This window comes from Sceloporus undulatus, chromosome 4 (assembly GCF_019175285.1).
Source record: "Sceloporus undulatus isolate JIND9_A2432 ecotype Alabama chromosome 4, SceUnd_v1.1, whole genome shotgun sequence".
In the NCBI taxonomy this organism is placed as follows: domain Eukaryota; kingdom Metazoa; phylum Chordata; class Lepidosauria; order Squamata; family Phrynosomatidae; genus Sceloporus; species Sceloporus undulatus.
In genome coordinates this window covers 89,918,099-89,939,737 of record NC_056525.1, presented here as the reverse complement: position 1 = coordinate 89,939,737, position 21,639 = coordinate 89,918,099, and the positions used below count along the sequence as shown (strand labels likewise).

At 39.6% G+C, this 21,639-nt stretch overlaps 1 protein-coding gene across 3 annotated transcripts in view; it reads right to left on the bottom strand.

Moving 5' to 3' along the window:
* CACHD1 (cache domain containing 1) overlaps window positions 1-21,639 on the bottom strand; it is a 162,333-nt gene that overhangs the window by 67,779 nt on the left and 72,915 nt on the right. For all 3 annotated transcript variants that reach the window (XM_042463873.1, XM_042463871.1, XM_042463874.1), the window contains exons 3-4: window positions 19,514-19,662; window positions 6,784-6,890 (exon numbers count right to left, since the gene is read on the bottom strand). In XM_042463873.1, coding sequence (XP_042319807.1) covers window positions 6,784-6,890; window positions 19,514-19,662 — 256 coding nt within the window. The remainder of the gene's footprint in view (window positions 1-6,783; window positions 6,891-19,513; window positions 19,663-21,639) is intronic.

Sequence of the window (21,639 nt, the reverse complement as noted above, 5' to 3'; positions counted from 1 at the left end):
TTGCAGCACCACAAAACCCACTCTGGGGTTTAAAAATAAAAGATCCACCCTTCCCCCCCCCCCTCCTTTCCCTCTTGGCTTTCCTTCTATATGAGTGAGTGAGAGAAGGGCCACGGAGGATACTTTAAAAAAAAAGAAAAAGAAAGCCAGGCCTTTTTTTTTACCCCCCTTTCAGGACCTGGCAGGAAAAAAAAGGAGGCTCCCCTCCAGCCCCAGCCTCTCGCGTTCCATTCGGAGAGCCTTTGGCTCCGCTTTCCCCATTGCCTTGCATTGCTTTACCTTTGCTTGCAAAATGGTGCAGCTGCGAGCTTTGCATTGCTCCGCTGCTGTTGTGAACCGGAGGAGCATAGGAGCATGAAATGGAGGATGAGATCCAGGGGGAGAAAAAGGAGGAGGAAAACTGTGGCTGCATCCACACTGGAGAAATAAAGAAGTTTGGCAGCGCGTTAACTCTAGGTCTGGCTCTTTGCTATGGACTTCTGGGAGTTGGAGTTTGTTGTGGGGCCCAGAGCAGAGCTCCGTGGCCGTTTTTCAGCTCCCCCCCACCATATGCGGTGACCAGTCTAGCTTGGAAGTTTCTGCACCTGGCGTATAAGACCCCCCTCCCCAACATATGAGAAGATTTTCCAGGGTTAGAAAGTCGTCTTATACACCAGAAAATACGGTATGTACCCTAATCCGTATATAGTCCAAAAAAATAACTTTTCCAAATTTTGATGTAGAGTGGGGATATGATGGGTAACAATGGCATGGAAGAACAATTAGAATATTCCAACAGAATATTTCCTCTCAGTGATACACAGTAAACCAATCAAATTCCATCCCAACTTTGATTTGCAAAAAGCAATAAATTTAAAAAAAATTACAGGCAGGCTGCACTGACAAAAGACCATAAACAATTGTATTCTACAGCATTTTTTTGTTGTTACTGCTATCATTTCTACTCTCCTAAGAGAACTATTTTTATTTTCATTGTCTACAACAGATCATTGCCATATGATACGGAAAAAGTGTTCCTCTCTCTACAGCCTAAGGCATTCAACTTCAATGCTCAAGATGTGACATTAAAGTAACTGTTGCATAATGAGTAATTATGTTCCATTTTTACTACATGTATATACTATACTTTGAAGATTAATTAGTTAATGATTCCAATATGCTTAATATCTTGCAAGTGTTATCCATAAGTGCTTAACGTTATCATTTTCACATTCCCTTTGAAGTTTTATAAGACTCTCTTCACAAAGGGTTCGACTTCTGTTCTGTCCTTCATGCCTGTAAAGTAATTTGTAATCAGCACAAAATAACAGCTTTTGTATAGAATTTTGTAAATCTTTATCTCCCTTCCATGGTTTTGACAGCCCTGTACCAAACTATGCACAGTATGTACCTCTCACGCATTCACAACCAATCTTAAAACTGAAAGGCAGGGAGAATGTCGTACACTTAAAAGGGATGACCTCAGACTCAGCCTTTTTGGAATGTTGAGACTCAAACTTGACTGAGCAATATTACAACATACAGTAGCACTATTACTATATATATGAAAAATCCTCTCCTTCACCACTGGGAGGGGGACTTTTTGTGGTACCTTAAAAGCACATAGATTTATTATGGCATAAGTTGATGTGCTGCAGACACTGTACTTCAAAGCATCCTCCTCCTCTGTGATGTCCCCCAGATGTGGCCAATGGTTTTAGAGGTCTAATTTCCAACCTTGGTACCCAGATGTTGTTAAACTGTTGTTTATATCTGCTTTTATATCAGCTCCAGTTTACAGAGGAATTTCTTGCCTATAATTATTCAGAGGAGGCCTGACACTGCTTTCCTCTTAGACTGAAAGAGTGTGACTTGCCCATGATCACCTACTGTGTTACCAGGCTGTGTGAGGATTCAAACCATAGGCCTGTTACAGACAGGCCAAAATAAAGCTGCTTCGAGTCACTTTGGAGGTATGGTATTTCAATGATGCATGAGTCCTAAGAGTGCAAAAGCCACACCAAAGCTGCATTCCAGTCCTTAGGACTGGAGCGTGGCTTTGGTGCGGCTTTTGGACTCTTAGGACTCATGCATCATTGAAATACCATACCTCCAAAATGACTCGAAGCAGCTTTATTTTGGCCTGTCTGTAACAGGCCATAGTTTCCCAGGGTCTTGGTCCAACACTGCTATATCACACTGACAAGCTTTTTAGATTACTTTTCCCATTATCTTAAGACAAAACAGTCAATTTCCAGGGTCAATAGGAACTGTACTCCAACGTTATTTGAGAAACAATGATTGGTAAATCCTACTTTTAATTCTACAGTCCATCAGATACACACATGATTCTCAGCTAACAGATACATGCATATATTTTTGGAAGAGAGAGAAAATATAAAAAGAGGATTCCTCTAGCCATGAAAAGCTACCTTGGAACATGTAAGTTCTACCAACTATAGAGTTGAGGCACTAGATATTACGTTCTTCCATAAAATGTTTATCTCTTTTAAGAACCCACTGAACTTCATCTAACAGGTCCCAAACTCCTTACTGGCACAATCTGATTGGTCACTCTTTCTTGGATATTCCTTGTCAGTATGCACATGTAAGTAATAACATTAGTTGTTTTTTCATCAACTAATTCTTTGGGAAACAGTCCTTACATAATTATTAGATAATTTTCCATGAAGAGGTAGTGTTGCTGTATATGAATAATGCCAAAATCTGTTTGATTAATCTATCCACAATGACTGCTGTTTTAGCAATCCTCATACAGCACCTGGGATAAAATTACAACAGAAAAGTTCAGCAGTTTTATTCTGACACCAGTTAGCTTATGATTCTTGAACTAAAAGGCAGCTTGACAAATGCAGCTTTAAGTTGAAAGGCAGTTAGTTACCTTGCAACATCTTTAGTCAGTCTCTTGTGAGTATGAAACTTGTCCCCAAACTGGTTTTGCCATAGACATAAGAGCATATTAAAGTACAGAAAAGCATTTTAAAGATTAAAAGGCTTGGTATGAGGAAAAAAATAGAGCCCCCAAAGCATATCTCTTAGGGTTTGTAGCAAGGAAGAAAGTAAGACATATCTGTGGGGAATTCTAGCAGCTTTAGTAGATGGAAAATAAAAGTACACCTGAAGGAGAGGGGGGAAGCTTATTTTTTCAGCTGAAGTAGTCTCTGCTTATCTCACAGAAGATTGTACTTTGTGGTCACAGAAAAATAAGCACAGGGTTATGGCAAAATTGGCAGCTCTCCCTAGGGAAGGCAGAATGAACTAACTAGCTGAAGGGAGAAAACTGGAATTTTCTATAGATAAGGAAGAAAGGTATTGAGCCTGCAATCAATTGTGCAAACCTGTTTAAGTTTCAGAAACAATCTGTCTGTTTGGAAAGACCACAGTATTTAAGGGTTAGACAAGGGCTTCCACCAATTGATCTCTTAACAAAACAGATTAGGAATGATGAGTGGTTTTGTAGTGTTTTAATTTCAGGAAAACTGTAGTGTTTCCCTGCCCCCTTCCATGAAACCATTGGAGTAAATAAAAAGACAAACATACACATGAGTTTGTTATGTGCCATTCTTAATGCCTATAAACAAATGTGCATAAGATATCAATGACGACATTTGAAATTTCATTCAAATTTACTGTGCTTAAATTACCTAAACAAGCTGAGGGGTATAAATTTGAAATCTGAAAATTTAAATGATATCACTTCTGGTATATTATGAAACTTGTATGAAAACTACTAACTATTCTTTGCAAAAGGAATGAATGCCCATAATAATAAATTAAAAGGCTTTAAAACACACATGAACACAAGCACACAAATGCACATGCACAGACATGAACATATGCCTTTTGCATATACTGTATTATCATCCAGTTATCTTTTCAACTCTACAGCATGGACCTCCTGGGACAGCTGAAAGGCACTTTGAAACTTTGTATGCTTCCTAATCTTCTTTCCTACCATGTTAAACCAATAATGGGGGAAACACAGTGTATCCTAATATTGTAGTAAGGATAACTTTGACTCTCCACTTACACCATGCATTTATCACTAGCAAAACAAACAAACAAACAAACAAACAAACAACTGGACAGAACTGAGCTGGAGAAAAAACGCTTTACTAGTAAAGTGAAACACTAAGAAATTACTATCTCCAGGTAATATGCTAAGGGTCAAAACAAACATGAACCATAATAATAATAATAATAATAATAATAATAATTTATATCCTGCCTCTCCCTGTATTGGATTGAGGCAGGTAACAAGATATCAAAGACAATAAAATCAAGTAAAACAAACAAACAAACAAACAAACACAGAAACAATAGTTAAAAGATATATTACATTTCAAGTTCCCAAACTCCCTCCCACCCTATAAAACAATAAAACAATTCCCAACCGATGGCCAATAAAATAAATCAAGATCATTCAATCCAATGGGAATAATTAGGTAAGTGGAAAAATTGGAAGTCAATTTGGGAAGGCTCGCCGGAAAAGATCTGTTTTTATTGCCTCCTTGAAGGCACCTAAAGATGTTATTTGGCGGATCTTGTCCGGTAAATTGTTCCAGATTTTTGGAGCAGCAACAGAAAATGTCCTCTGGGAAGTGGAAACTAGTCTAGTTCTCTCTGACTGCAATAGATTCATCCCAGAGGACCTGAGAGTGCGGGAAGGATTATATGGGAGGAGGCATTCCCTCAGGTATGTTGGACCCAAGCCATTTAGGGCTTTATAGGTAATAACCAACACCTTATACTGTGACTGGAAGCAAATGAGGAGCCAGTGTAGGGATTTTAAAATAGGTGTAATGGATTCAAATTTTGAACTCCCTGTTATCAATCTGGCTGCCATATTTTGTACCAAATGCAGCTTCTGAGCATGAGGGTTGTCCCAAGTAAAGCGCATTCCAGAAATCGAGACGAAAGGTTACCAGTGAGTGTACAACCGTTTCTAAGCTTTTCCGTTCCAGGAAGGGCAAATCAGCCCAAGCTGATAACAGGCACTCCTGATTGTCGCATCCACCTGAGATGACAGCTGAAGCGACGAATCCGGGAGTACCCCCAAGCTACAAACACAGTCCTTTATAGGAAGTGTGACCCTGTCCAGAACTGGAGAACAGAAATAAGGATTCAAGATAGGTTCTTTCTGGCTTGTTAATGGGATTAAGAGATGGGTGTGCCAGGCCAGATTCAGATTCTGCTCTCCTTTTCCCTGCACCCATTCCCCTGAGGCACATTCACACTGCACAATTAAAGTGCTATCATTCCACTTTAACTGCCATGGTTCCATTCTATGGAATCCTGGGATTGGCATGATCTAGTGTGTCTCAAACTACAAACTCCAGGATTCCATAGGGTAGAACCATGGTAATAAAAATTAAATAATAGTGCTGTCCTTCTGTAGTGTGCGGGTCCCACATTTCCTGATGCTACTAATTAGCCATAGCAGGGAAACAGGGAGTTTCCCCTTCACTTCAGCTGATCTCAATATTAATGGAGATTATTATTATTATTAACCTTTATTTATAAAGCGCTGTAAATTTACACAGCGCTGTACATACAATCTTTTTAATTGGATGGTTCCCTGCCCTCAGGATTAGGGGTACTCCATGAAAGTGGAAAACCTGTAAATACAGTGGGCAGCAGTGGTGGCCAAGTTTGCAAAGTGGGTGACTGACAGAGCTCCCCAAAGAGGAAATGCATGCCTGGCAGCTAGATACCACTGCTGCCAGAGCCTGAGGTTGCTGTGTGCATATCACACAACAGCCTCAAGCTTCAAGAGATGGGGAGTATGCAGAATATGCACCTGACAACTAGTCAGTGCCACTGTCACACACCCCCGGCACCTGAAGCTGCCATGTGAATGTGCGCACAATAGCCTCAAGCTGGGGGAGGGGGACACATTTTGTTCCTTGCCAGTAAAGACAGGAACATAAAAAAAGCAAAGTTTTTTTAAGGGGGGGCTTAACTCACATTCCTATGTCTATGGACTAAGGAACCAACCAAAGTATCGCTTCTGTTATGGAAAGCAGGAGGAAAGCAACCAGGTCAGGGTGATGGCAAACAAATAACTGAATCACTGAATGTTAAACCAATGAATGTGAAGGGCTGATTGTTTTTAATAATAATATTAACAACAACTTTTATTTATAATACCCTTTTAACCAATTTCAGACATATATAATCAAGTACAAAACAATAAAACACTATAACATTCTAAGACACTCAAACACTATACTGTATTTCCATTTGAATGTGATATTGAAAGCCAAGCAAAGTCTGCATCAACTGAGCAAGGAATATTTTTCAGAAAGTCTTAAAAACCTCAGACAGTAACCACACCTCCATGTTTCAAAATGCATCAAGTAAATGGGTCAGTTCTCAAGACAGAAACTCCAAGGCACATCAAAGGAATGAAATATTTCAGGGCTTCATCATACATCAGTTAATGCTGATTGTTGCAAAAGAACATGCACATTAGATGAATTCTAAGATCAAAGAGGCAGCTTAGACTATCACTACTTAAAAATGGATTTCGCTGATGACAGGACAGACAAGATATACAGAAAACAAATGGAAGTTGCTATTAACCACAACAAACTTTTAGAGCGTGCTGGAATAAATTAGTATCTAGATAAAATCATTTTCCTAGGAAATTATCTGTCTGTCATTAAACCTCAAATTAAAAATGATGCAGCAGTTTCAGTGAGGCATAAAACTCAGCAGCTATGATATCTGATTCTCTGTAGTAAGATTCAGCAATTTAAACAAAACAGGTGTATTACTTACCAGAATTTAAGTCACGGCCAGGATTGAATGCTCTGCTATTCACAGTTGTAGACAGTCTATCACAGCTAATCGTTCTAGATACATTGGTGTTAAAATTACCATCAAACCTGAAACAAAAGCAAAAGTCAGATGAATAAGACAAGTAAAGCTGATTCTGCCTTTTAAGCATAAACTCCTTGAGTTCATGTTAGGGGAAAACATTATTACTTTTGTCCTTTGCTTTAGCCAGAAGTATATAGACAAGCCAGCATGGTGTAGTGGTTTGAGTATAGGACTACAACTTCGGAGACCAGGGTTCGATTTCCAGGTTATAATAAGTCAGAAATAACTTAAAGGCACACAAGAACAACAACAACAAGAAAGTTATATTATGTCTTTTTTTAAAAAAAAAAGGAAGAAGACTGAACTAAATATTAATGATATGAAGCAGGAATACTTTTTTTTTAGGGGGGGTTTAGTAGGTCACATGGAACCTCTGGATGGTTGCCATCTATCTCTTTCTGGCCCCTGTCTCCCCTTCCCCAATTTCTATAAAAAATAGTATAGCTATACAGTTAGCCCTCCACATTTGTGGCTTTGACTTTTGTGGATTTGCTTATTTGCAGATTTGATTAATATGTTCTCACAATTCAAAAAGGATATTGACAAACTGGAGCATGTCCAGAGGAGGCAACCAAAACGGTGAAATATCTGGAAACCATGGCCTGTGAGGAATGACTTGAGGAGCTGGGTATGTTCGGCCTGGAGATGAGAAGATTAAGAGATGATATGATAGCCCTTTTAAAATATTTGAACAGATGTCATACTGAAGATGGAGCAAGTTTGTTTTCTGCTGCTCCAGAGAACAGGATCCAGATCAACAGATTCAAACTACAGGAAAAGAGATTCCACCCCAACATTAGGAAGAACTTCCTGACAGTAAGAGCTATTCAATAGGCCTAGAGGTCTGTTTCAACTCTATGATTCTAGGAATCTCTGGGTCTTCCAGTGCAACTCTGTTGAGCAATCAACAAGAAGTAAAGTGGAAAGAAACCACAGAGTTGTGCTGGAAGAGCTGCAGATTACTAGAGAAAACACTTCTTTAAGCATCTGTAGGCCCTCCAGTGTAATTCTGTGTTCAACATTTGGCAGATATTTACCATAGAGTTCCTAGAGAGCTGTTCTCTATGGTACAAAAAAATAGTGGGTTTTTATATGTGGTTCTCCTACTTTCATAGGGCCCTGTGCCCCTAACCCCAGTGAATGTGGAGGGCACACTATACAGCAAATTGCAGAAATAGAGCTCAATCCATTCAGAATCCTATAATGTGGAGCTGCTAAATATGTGCCCCTCTCCTTTCCATGGCTTTGATTCTGATCACTACCACTTCTTCATGTGTGAAATCTTCATTGAGGCTCAAAACAGACAGGCCAAAAGTGCTAGCTTTGGGTTGCCCTGGGGGCATAACATTTACACAACGCAGGCCCCAAATGCAGCTGGAATCTGCACCGAGCCTGCCCCAATCTGGAAGAGCTGGCACAAAAAGGAGCGGTGAAAAACCTTGCCAGTAGCTGGGTTGAGGATTGCAGCTGTGTCCTGGATCGGGACTGCGTGTGGTTGCTGCAGTCCTAGTGTGATCAGCCCTGGTGCAGCTGCACATTGCTCTTTTGAGTTTGTGGGCAGGATCCCTGGATTAAAGCTCAAAATCAGAGGATTTTCCCTCTGATCCATTTTAACAAGTAGAAGGGGCATGCAAATTGGGGCATGAAAGTGAGGAGGTTTCAGCTCTTTGCCACCTACTATGATCCCTATCTAGATCAGGAATGCTCTGCCTGTTATTTGCACTCCAAAATGCTCTGCCTCTTTTGCACTGCAAAACCTCTGCATTTTCTCAGTGTTTTTCAGTGGAATATTGCAGTCATTAATGAACTGTACGAGACTAAGATGCAGCTAGGAGAAGACCAGATAAACATGATTTTAGTGTACATTCAAAACATAGGCTGTCAAGAGTAATTCGTAAGCTGGGTAATTCGTATCCCGGGGTACCACTGTATAGTGCTATACAAATAGCATGTAAAATATCTAAACTTCAAGATTAAATCATTTTTTGGTTCAAGTCTGAATATATGCAAGTATTTTTCAATCTTCTTCTATTACATGTTTTTATAGAATATCAGATTAGGATGAGTGGCGCTCTTTAGATTTCCCCCATAGCATTCCTCTCCTTGTGCAAAAGTGTCATTGTGAAGAAGAGAGACTCTTCTTTTTGAAGAATTTCTCTACACAGTCTGGAAACTGGTTTTCTCTTTACTTTTCACCATGTGTGGAGATTGCCTGAAACAACACAGCAGGGGGCAGGACTAGAACATTCCCACTCCTAGTACGTTTATTTTATTTCCTTTTCCTTTCCCCTGAAAATATATATAATAAAATAATACCTGATGGTTCCCTAGATACTGTATTATGGCACTCATTTTGAAACACACTCAGGCAATCCAGTAAATAAAGGGAATGTTGTTTAACTAGCTCCTCTATCTTCATAAAATAAAGGAATGTAGGTAATCACACAAGTTTCAGAACATAATCTCCAATAACAATTCTGGTAGCTCAACATGTCACTCTGGAAAATGTGATTCTGCAATTAGAAAAGATCGAAATGTGATCTTAACTTTAACTCCAAGAGAACGTAATTCATTCCCACTCCCTCCAACCTTCCTCTCCCCCACCCCTTTCTATATTATATGAAAACCCTTCCTTCTGGATTCACTTTAATGAACAACTGATCGAAACTGCATCCCAAGGGAGAAAACAGAACTGTGACTCCCACTTTGATCTCTTCCCCATGGAGAAATTCGCTCCCTGCCTAGCTTGCAAGATGTTCATTTGATTGACGTTTGCTCTGATGTGCAAACTGCTTTGAACTTCAGACATTTAATTCCCATCAGGCAGCAGTCATTTTTATTCTCCTTCAACAGGATTTACAAGCAGAAGATCAGCAAATGTAGAAGATAAAATAAATTTGCAGAAGCTTTGAATCTTACATCAAAACAGTGTTCAAGTAAGCTCCAATTGGATTTCATTCAGCCTCTATTCACAAAGTAAATCAACTTCTATGTGGTTACAGTTTTGGAAAAATGAAAAAGAGGGAGAGAATGTGTATATAAATGACACTCATCAGCTGAGGTTTGGATATGGCACTAAGGCCCATCCTTGTTTTTAAACTCTTTGTTTAAATTTCTATAAAGATGTTGTCTTCCACACTGGTAAACATAATTACAACAACCTAACAAAGTCATTCAAATTCACTGTTTCTTAAAATGTTAAAAATATGTATGATTTATTAATGCAAAGCATATTCTTATAATCAATATTTTATTTGCATTTTATAGCACTGAAATGTTAAAACCAAGCAGAAGCATATTCTCAAAGTTCCAATGGATTCTTAATCCAAACTAATAGCAAAGACCTGATTCGGAAATCACTTGGCTTGCTTTGAAGATATAAAAGCACAATAAGCCATGATCCCATTTTATTAAACTAGCCAATATGTTTGGGTAAAAAGAGCAATTCATAAGGTTCACTGGTGTGGGATTTAGCCACAGGTCAACTATTTCTTGTTTGTAAAGATAAATAATTTATTCTTATAAATAAGATTAGCATTGTGTTATTTGTAATAGTAAGAATAACTAGGAGGATCACACATAACTAGGAGAATATGGACATATTATCAGTCCCCTAAATATACAGTGGATGAATGAATCCAGTTGGGCTAAAGAAAGGGGGAGAATAAGATAATAATTGCCCACTGCATAGTAACATATCTACTGAGATGTAGACAATGCAGACAGTCCTAATGAATTTCCTACCAATGAACTACATATTCCTCCTGGGTTCTGCTTGACCATGGCTGAAAATTTGGAAATCTGGAGAAAGACAATGAAGATGTAGATGTTTTTGTGTTCTCCTTTGAATCACGAACAACTTTGGAGCCTTGATGGTGCAGTGGTTAAATGCCTGTACTGCAGCCACAAGACTATGAGTTTGATCCCAGGCAGGGCTCCAAGATCCACTCAGCCTTCCATAGGTTGATAAATTGAGTACTCAGTTTTGGGGGATAATTAGCTTAAAGATTGTAACCCACTTAGGGAGTGCTTAGTTCACTGATAAGCGGTATAGAAATGTACTTGCTATTGCTATCTTTGAAGGATTTTTTCTGCAGCTTTCCTGGATACAAGGAGACAATGAAGATGTGTAATTGAGCATAGAAGCCAGGAAACACCATGAAAAAAGGTCCCAGCCCCATAAAATGTTGGTGTCAAGTGTGACTTGGTACTTTATTGCACAGGCCCTAGAACGGGCCTGTCACGTTCCAAAAAGGGGGCGTGACAAGAATGGGATGGGGCTAGGAGTGGATCTTACCGCACAGGGGAATGCCGCTGGTGCCACTGGACGTTCCCATCACATTCTACATCAGTTCCAGAGGGTGCGATTTTTGAGAACGCTTTTGAGCAGTTCTAGGGCCCGTGTGATAAAGTTCATACTCTGTTCAGCCTAGCTGAAGCCTGGACACAATACAGCACTTCAAGAGTCTTTCTAATTAAAATAATCTTTGACAGTAAAAGTGTGTCTCTGACTATAGAAGAATACAGCAGAAGCAAAGAAGAATCAAAAACCAATTTTAAAAAATATATTGTGTAAAATGTATGTAACTTTGCATTTTATTATTTCCTTTATTGTCTTGTGTTTTTTCTGATGCAACAATGTTATAATTGCTATGATATAACAAATAGGGAATAAATAGGTTGACTTTGATCCAAAACACACTAGAGAAATACAGTGGACCCTTGTTATACGATGTGGTTTAGTTCCAAGATCCCCCGTGTATAACAAAATCCGTGTATGCTCAAGTCCCATTAAATATAATGACATAGCAGAATGGTGTACCTAATAAAAAATGGAACATCAAGGTAAATTTATACTTTTTTGGAACATTTTCAAACCGTGTATGCTTGAATCCGTGTATAAAAAATCTGTGTATAAGAAGGGCCGACTGTAATCCAGTTTGAGACCACTTTTAACTGCCCTGGCTCAGTGCAAGGGAATCCTGGGAATTGTAGTTTCTTGTGGCACTAGAGCTCTCTGACAGAGAAGGTTAAATGTCTCACAAAACTTCAATTCCCAGAATTCCCAAGCATTGAGTCAGAGCAGTTAAAGTGATCTCACACTGGATTATTTCTGCAGTGTGTTTTGGGCCATTATTTCTAGGTTTTTGAAAGTTAACATTCCTTTTCCTACACTTTTATATCAGAGGTGGAGGAGTGTGGACTGTGGGTTGCCATGTACCCAAACTGATGGTAGGTCAATTTTTTTCATCCATATATGGGAAATAGTGACCTCTAAAGCTTTGGGTACTGCTACTGACCACTGAAAAGCTTTTGCTATCCCAATCTTTTTTAGCCCTGGACGAAGTCCCCCCCCCCCAAAAAAAAAACACACAACAACCAGAAAGTGATTGTTTGGTGTCTTCTCTTTGGAAATAGAGCCCATTGAGAGCTGGATCAGGTGAGGAAGGTTTCAAAAGTCCTCCAGACACAGCAAATTGAGCAGTAAAACATACATTAGAGACTGGAAGCCCTACTGGTGACTTGAGGAGCATCAGGGGGGGAAATGACTCTCAAAATTTAAAATAACCTGGAGGATGAAGGGTAGCTGTCTAGGGTCCATCAAGAGACTAGTCTTCAGTAATCCAATAAATTAGTCAAGGCAGAAATAGCGTACAGTCAGGGCATAAGGAGGGTTTAATTCCTTCTCCTTCAAATGCATCTGAGGAAGCAGACTTAAATCTACAAAAGCTCATGCTGCCAACTTTCTTTCAGTTAGTTTCAAAGGTGCTACAAGATCTCTCTACATACTGATTCTTCCTCCTTGTTTGCTTACACATTTTCTGTTAGCTTCAGTATGGGAGGGATTCACCTTAGAAATAGGAGGAGAAACAGACTTCATTTGCTAATCATTACCTACCTTGAATCCTGAATGCCTTTCCCTATTTTGAGCATCATTTAGAGCTAGTATCCATACTTGTAGCTTTGGGGAGGCAATGTTTGAGTTCTTTTTAAAACTTGAAGGCATTTCCTTGATTCTTAGCCTTTGTGGGCTGACATGCAGACAGAGTTCCTCTATATTTCAAGCATGATAGATATGTATGTTTTTCATTTTCTTTGATCTGCAGTCCTGTATCTACTTTGGGTGCACTGTGCAGGACTAACCTGAAACTAATTGGTAGAACAGACTATTTTAGGTTACTGGGGGATGAGCTGGAGAGATATTAGAACTGGTTTGTTTTAAGCCTGTTCCCAGTTTATGTTAATGCGTCTTATTATCTTTATAATGTTTTGCTCCTGTATCCATAGTTTCCAGTTTAAATAAATTTAATAGTGTCTTTACTGTCTTGCTGACTCTTAAAATCTTACCACCATTTTAATATCTTAACATTCCTATATTTTGAAAACTTGATTCTGTTTCAGTTCATATACTTGCTTTATTGTCAAATTTGCAACTGTATTTATTTTTATTTTTTTATATTTGTAAACTGCCATAGCCAAATGGAAAGAATATAAGCATTTTAAATTAATTAATAAATAACATTCAGCCCAAAGGTTTCAAATGGGAAAGGAAGCAGAATAAAAATGTGGGTTTGGGTGTGCCTTCGACTGTCAACCTATGGCAACCCCATGAAAGATTTTCTTAGGCAAGGAATATAGCTCACGGCTCCTGGGATTAATCTTCCACTCAAGTACTAATCAGGGCTGACCCTGCTTAGCTTTCATGATCAGACAAGGACCTTGTGCCTTCAGAGTATTTAGACCCCTATAGAAAACTATGGTATCTATAAATATGTGTTTCAGATTTTTTAAAAACAGATTTAAAAATCCTTCTACAGCATGCCCGCGTCATACGTGGGTGCACTTTACGCAGCTTGAGCATACACGCTCAAGCCGTGGGGCGCGCGCAGGGTGGAAGGGGCAGCGCGTCCCATTCAATTGAATGGGTGCGTGCACCCGTTGCGCCCTGCGCACCGCCGTGCACGAGCCCCATTGTTTTCAATGGGGCTTGAGCATAGGCGGAAATCGCCTTACGCGGAGGGATCCGGAACGGATCCCTGCGTAAGGCGAGGACCCACTGTACATGCTTCTGAAGTGCCCTTTGAGTTCATTTCTCACTATACTCATAAAATTTGATTTCAAAAAGCTCTCTGTTATATGCCCTTGCACTCGTAGTGTTAGAAAGATTATCTCTACTCAATGCCGTATAAGGATTCACTTAGAAACAAACAGCTAGTTTCTAACTAGTGTTTGTTTGTAAACACCCAAGACTAAACTATTTTATCAGCCCTTCCAAACCTTTTTTGCATACTCTTGAAATTCCATTAGGATGATAGCAATCCAGTTTAGTATTCTTTCAAATGGAGTTCTACAAGCAATCTGCAAAATCAGGATGGGAATCCCCTTATCTTTCAACTTAACAGCCCATGGAAGGGCAAGTAAACAAAAGAAAAACAGTGATAAAGGTAAGCTGCAATAGCAAATATTTGAGCAGCTATTTAAAAAAGGCGAGCCGGACCACTTCTGAAGGAGTTATCACATTCTTAAAGTAAATGATCTTCAGAAATAGATCTGTAAGTTTACTCATGTAAATATAACATTAATGAATCTAAGGTAGAGTTGTCAAGTAATATATTAAAGTGATAAGAATTTCCTGTGTAGTTTTTTTTCATCAAGCAGGTAAAAACATTCCTTAATTTAAAAAAAAAATACAAAAAGATTAAACATCAAAAGTTGTACCAGCTAGTATTATTACTATTACCTTGAATACTACAGTGTCCAGTACTTTTCTTCAGAGAAACTGGGAGGGTAACTTCCATTTAAAACATGAAGCTGCTTTGTATCATGTCAGCTGCCCTTCTAGTCCCACTACTATTTAATTCAGTCTTCTTGAACCCCCACTGCCTTGATGCTAGCCAGGAATGATGGGAGTTCTAGTCCAACATATCTAGAGGACATGACATTGCAGGTAGCTGACCTATTGTTAATGGGCAAAGCTTCCAAGGGAAAGAGGCTGTCACTTGCTACCTGACCTTTGCAAGCACAGGTTTATATATTTCTGGTCACTTGTGATCACTCTCTGGAGTTAGGCCCAGTACAGACTGGCACTTTGTGCCGGCCTGTGGCTGAAAGTAGGGCTTGGGAGACCGGAGTGTTCACAGGCTCCTGAACCTTGCTGCATGCTGCGGGTGCAATCTTGGCGCGCCAACGTTTACACGGCGTGTGTGACAATGATGTGGCTCATTTGCCACGTCCAAACAGTGTGGTGCACGAGGGATGTCACAGCGCCACTCCAGGGCACTATGGCTCCTTTTTGGAGTGGATCGTTGCCGTGCCGTGGCTGCAGCAACGATCGGGGGGGAGTGGTCTCTGTCTGCCCCTTTCTCCCAATCTGTATAAGCCCTTAATTAATAAAACCAAGCACACTATCCTTTCTTGAAGCTTCTGATATTTAGAAGCCTACTTACTCTTAGTTCTGCCTAGCTTTACTTTACAATGCATCTCCTATATCTTTAATCCTCAGTTATACAGCAGGCTGGCTTTGTGCCAGTATATTATGTTATGGAGAACTGAGTGTCCCTTGCCCAGCATTTTTAAAAAAAATGTTGGTACTTAATGCTCTGTTATCTAGTGCGACAGCAGTTTATGGAGTGCAATGAAAACCAGGCTCATTCTTTTGTAAGAAGAGATTACCACCATCTTCAGTAGGGATGGGCAGAGTGTGGCCTGCAGGCTCAAACAGCCCCGAGGCCTCTTTCCCACAGTTTCCACAAAAAAGTGAGGGGGCAAAATGATGTTACAATACCCAGGACTGGTGGTTTATGGTGAGATTGGGGATCCAAGCAATCTCAAACTCACTTCCCCAAACCTCAAAACTGGAACCTGGATTCAGTGATTAAAGAAGATGATCAGGTTGTTTTGAAGTTCCTCTGGGGAATGGCCACCTTCCTTCTGGCGAGATCAGTGGCATATGGGAAGGTGGAGCATGGGGGCCTGGGCTTCCCAGCCCTGGGGCCTAAATTCATTGCCATCTATTCGGTCCAGAATTTTGAGAAAGTTTTTTTATTATTATTAAAAAGGAAAGATGGAACCCCAGGCTTGACTAGTTCTGTTTTGTGAGTATTGGACAGGTATTAGATGGGGGGGGGAGATTTGGTGGGAGGAAGGTTAGTAAATGTTAGGTTCCCCTCACCTGAAAAATTGAGTGCACCAGATTATTTGAAGGATTTTATTTGTTATTTGAAGAAACAAAGCCATGTATGGATGTGAGAGCTGAACAGTTAAGAAAGAAAATAGGAAGAAAATCCATTCATTTGAGATGTGGTGCTGGAGAAGAATGCTGAAGATCCCATGGAGTGCTGAAGATCCCAGGCCATACAAATTGGTTCCAAATCAGATCAAGCCAGAAACCTCCCTGGAAGCCAAGATGACCAAACTGAGGCTGTCCTACTTCAGACACATCATGAAAAGGAAGGACTAATTGGAAAAGACAATAAGTCTGGTATGGGGTTTCAGGAATTAAAGAGAGCAGTGGAAGGCAGAGGGTCTTGGATATATCTTATCCACAGTGTCGCCATGAGTCAAGATCGACTCAAGGGCAGTTAACAATAAAGATCCATGCTGAAGCAATGAAAAGGGGAGACAGGCAAGTCAGATTATTAACAGAAAATTGTACAGACAAATAGTGGAAGAAATTTATATTAATCTGTGTATACAGAAACGTCAGACAAAACTGGATTTGTCAGACTATTTAAAGCACCAGACAGGCCCCACTGAGTATTTCAAAGACAAAAGAGTCCCCCAAAAGCTGTGGGAGCTAAGGTGGCGGCTATACCATCAGGTACTTAATCTGAGGGGAGGAAAACCATGGACCACAGAGGCTGTGCAGACTTGTCATGATGTGTCTGAAGTAGGAGCCCTGGTGGTGCAGTGGTTAAATGCCTGTTCTGCAGCCACTTACTTAAAACCATAAGGTTGCGAGTTCAATACCCGTGAAAGGGCTCAACCTTGACTCAGGTTTGCATCCTTCCGAGGTGGCTAAAATGAGTATCCAGATAGTTGGGGTCAAATAGCTTAAGTTGTAAACTGCTTAAACACTGTTAGTTCAGTATGAAGTAGTATATAAATGAAGCTGTTTGTCTCTGGCTGTAATGTAAAAGCTAAGACTTTGAGTGGCATGGTAAAGGGGAGACAATCAGACATTTTGTCCAAGATTGCCCTAGTGCTCCGGAAGCATGAGTAGGAGTGGTCAGGGTCTTCGATTGACCCGATTCGGCAAATCAAACCTGGGAAACAGTAATTTCAGGCAAAGAACCTCCTGTTGGCATTAGGGAACTCAGGAAGCCAGTGGGCCAAAAGAGGAAGAGGAAGGAGCCCGGTTCCATCCCTGGGAGGTTTTGGACAGCGCCTTGGTCCACTGTAGACCTAATCAATTTATATGTGATTTTTCCAAAGGCAAAGGGAGGTAACAAGCCAAAACCTGCAGGACATTAAGAGTACTGTTTATTAAGGTAAAAATATAACTGAAACTTTATCTAAGACAGAAAAGGATAAATTATAAAATCATCGTTGGAAAAAGTCTTGGCCATGGTTGACTGATGCAACCCAAGCTATAACTTAAGGGATTTCCCCTAGTATTTTATTTTTCTTCGTTTCTTTTTAATTGTTAATTTAAGTATGAATAATTATTATATGTGAGTTATTATTCTAGTGTTAAATGTTTATGTTCTAAGGTATAATTTTTATTATGAGGAAGAAAATGAATCTAACTAGAGTAAACTTTGAGTAAGTTGGACAAATGTATTAAGATAGGTAAGAATTTTTTTGTATTAGAAAGTAAATAGATGTTTATAATTTTATTCAATTTTGTTACAGCTTATTGCAGTCGGGTGTATTTTTTGTACAATGGTTTATCCTAATAAAAAATTTCCCAACCAAAAAGAAATAAAATAAAATACCTAACCAAAACTGAAACCCCAAAATGGCATGTGGTCATACCTGGTTTCTTCATTTTTTGTCCTTCTCTAAAAAAGCTTTACAGATATTTGTTTAGTGCAGCCTGTTCTGGATCAAAAGCTTGATTCCTTACCCTGGCAAACATCTTTACCCCTAATCTGTAAGATGCAAGTCAGAGGAACAACACTCATGAAAATATACTCTGCACATCTACATGCCAATTCTTTATATTGTGGTTTACTTTACTTCAGTGGTTGCCCCCACAGCAGGGGGCACTGCTACATTTCTGACTGAAAATCAGGGCTGGAAGAGCTGAAACAGTGAGCAACTCCATTTCTTTTTCAATTCTAGGTTTTGCAGCCAATTTTCAATATGTGTATATATGTGTGTGAGTGTGAGTTTATACTCAAACTGCTGCTCTTCTTCATACTTCCGTTGAGGTGCAACTCAGTGTACATCTCCACAGTATGTGTTTTCCACTCATAACTTAAGCATAACCATTTCAATGTTCCAGTGTTTCCAGCATACACTATATGGTCAAACATTTAAATAGCCGCTCCTATAACAAACAGCCCCTGCTATTTCTAGGTTATCTTAAAATAGGCTGGAAAAGATGAGGTTGGTAAAGGAAGAAAATGCATACTGATCTTCTCAAAACCACACTATAAAAGTAATTGCATTAAAAATTAAAAGTAACCCAAAGAAGAAACTTATCACTAAATTCGTACCATGTTCCAACAATTATCAGTGTAAGTCAGGAAGCTATTAAACAGAGGTATGTTTTACAGGGCCATATAAAAGCCATCTGTGCATGGCAAACTTGCTCACAAAGGTTGGCAGACATTCATTCAGACTCCTGATAATTATTTGCAATACAGTACATAATTGCAACAAGGGACAGACAATTCCAATTGTCTTCTATTTAGTCACATACTTATAAGCTGTCATTCTATACCAAGTAATCTGTCTTTCAGAAATATAGTGCAAAAATACAAACAAAGTTTTGTGTATTTTTTTCTGAATATAGTTACTTTTCCCATATACAGTAATGCATTTGTATTATCTATTTAAAGAATTTTATGTGGGAAATTATCTTGAACAGTCAAACAAGAGACTTTATATGCAGCACTAAAACAGACAGCTTTTTCAACTTTTATGTTGACAGCATTTTTTGAAAGCACTAATTAAGTTTCTTGAATGGTCCTTTGATGCATATAATTTTAAAAGTTTTGCATTTTAATTTTTCCTCTTGTAATACCCTATACCAAGATGCTTTTTGCATATTTCCCAGCACACTGACCAAATCCCACAACACTACGCTCACAAAGCCAACTACAACACCATACTAAAATAGCTGAACTTTCATATAATGCCTAAATTCTTACTTCATAACCCCTGTATATGCTTTTCATATTTACACTGTCCCCAAAAAAGGGAAAGAATGGATCAGGCTAGAGAAACATGAAGGATAAGCTAACAATTTCTATAAAACAACTCAGTATCTCCATGACTTCCATGGAATCATCATCCATCTTGTGACAACCTCAAATAGTCTGTTATTTAAAATCCTGGTTCGAGCCTTTCTCATTGAATATCATATCAAGATGAGATAGCACAATAGGCTTTTAAGTTAGAAAATGTCTTGAAGATACACAACAACAGCAACAAGGCAACAACTGCTGGGAATACTTACTCCATCATAGATGGCGGAATGGTGCAGCAGTCTTGAATTGCAGTCAAGGGTGATGTCAGATGAGCAGTGTACGAAGCTTCTACTACATGTTTGTTTCGATTTACCACATCCAAGTAACGGTTAAACTTTTCCCGAATTTTTTTTGCCAGCTAGAAATGTAACAAAAATAAATATAGTGGGGGAAAAATTCAGCACATAATAAATAAATAAATAAATAAATAAATAATTAAATGCCAAAGAAAGCAACACATCATACTTAAAGTGAGAAATTGTTTCTTTATTTTTCCACTAGGTACATGCAGTCTTAATGAATAAAAGAAATTTTGGCACACTTTTCAAGGAGGCACTTCAATAGTTTGAGAGGGCACATACTGTGTTTCTGTCACTGTTTAGGCTTCATTTATAAAGATCTATGAGCAGATTTTTTTTGTTTGTTTGTACTGGTATAGAATTTACACTAGATCTCCCTTTTAGTGCCTAAGTAAATCTTAGAATCATAGAGTTGGAAGAGACCACAAGGGCCACCCAGTCCAACCCCCTGCCATGCAGGAACTCTCAGTCAAAGCATACCTGACAGATGGCCATCCAGCCTCTGTTTAAAGACCTCCAAATTAGGGAGACTCCACTACACTCTGAGGGAGTGTGTTACACTGTCCTTACTGTCAGGAAGTTCCTCCTAATGTTGAGGTGGAATCTCTTTTCCTGGAGCTTGCATCCATTGTTACAGGTCTTGTTCTCTGGAGCAGCAGAAAACAAGCTTGCTCCCTCCTCAATATGACATCCCTTCAAATATTGAAACAGGGCTATCATATCACCTCTTAACCTTCTCTTCTCCAGAGTAAACATCCCCAGCTTCCTGAGTCTTTCCTCATAGGGCATAGTGTCTAGACCCTTTACCATTTTAGTTGCTCTCCTCTGGACATGCTCCAGTTTCTCAATGTCCTTTTTGAATTGTGGTGCCCAGAACTGGACAGAATATTCCAGGAGGGGCCTGACCAAAGCAGAATATAGTGGCACTATTACTTCTCTTGATCTAGACACTATACTTTTATTGATGCAGCCTAAAATTGCATTGGTCTTTTTAGCTGCCGCATCACACTGTTGACTCATGTTCAACTTGTGGTCTACTTGGACTCCTAGATCCCTTTCACATGTAGAACTTTATTGCACCGGGTTCTCGGCCCGGCCTGAGGGACGGATTTTACCATATGCACCCGTCCCTCACTCGTTCCGTTCCCCCTCTCTTCCCTGCCCATTCCGTTCCAGAGGGAACGCTTTTTGAGAACTGTTCAGAACAGTTCTCAAAAATTTCCCCCTCTGGAACGGATTAAGAATGGAAGAGAGGGGGAACGGAACGAATGAGGGACAGGTGCGTGCGGTAAACTCCGTCCCCCACTTGTTCCACACTCGTCCCTGCTCCTTCCGTTCCGTGCTCAGAACGAAACGGAAGGAGCCAATGTGATAAAGCTCATAGTCTCGTTCAGTCCCCCATCCTATATCTGTGCATTTCATTTTTCCGCCTTAAGTGCAGTACCTTACATTTCTGCCTGTTGAAGTCATTTTGTTAGCTGTGGCCCAGCTTTCTAGTCTATTCAGGTCATTTTGAATTTTGATCCTGTCCTCTGGGGTGTTAGCGACTCCTCCTAATTTGGTCTCATCTGCAAATTTGATAAGTATGCCCCCAATTCTGCCATCCAAGTCATTGATAAAGATTTTGAATAGCACTGGGCCCAGGATAGAGCCCTGTGGGACCCCACTGGTCACTTCTCTCCAGGATGAAAAGGAGCAACTGGGTTCGGCCAGTCAACCAATTACAAATCCATGCAGCAGTTACTTTGTCTAGCCCACATTTCACTAGCTTGTTTGCAAGAATATCATGGGAAACCTTGTCAAAGGCCTTACTGAAATCAAGATATACTATATCCACAGCATTCCTTTCATCTACCAAGCTGGTAATTTTATCAAAGAAAGAGATAAGATTTTTCTGGCATGACACATATCATTCAGAATAAATTCTGCTGAAATCCAAGTAAACTCAAAAACTCCCACAAAACAGAAAGCTCTTTATCCCCTACAACATGAGGCTTATCCTTTTCTTTGGATCCTGTTTTCCACCCAGCTACATG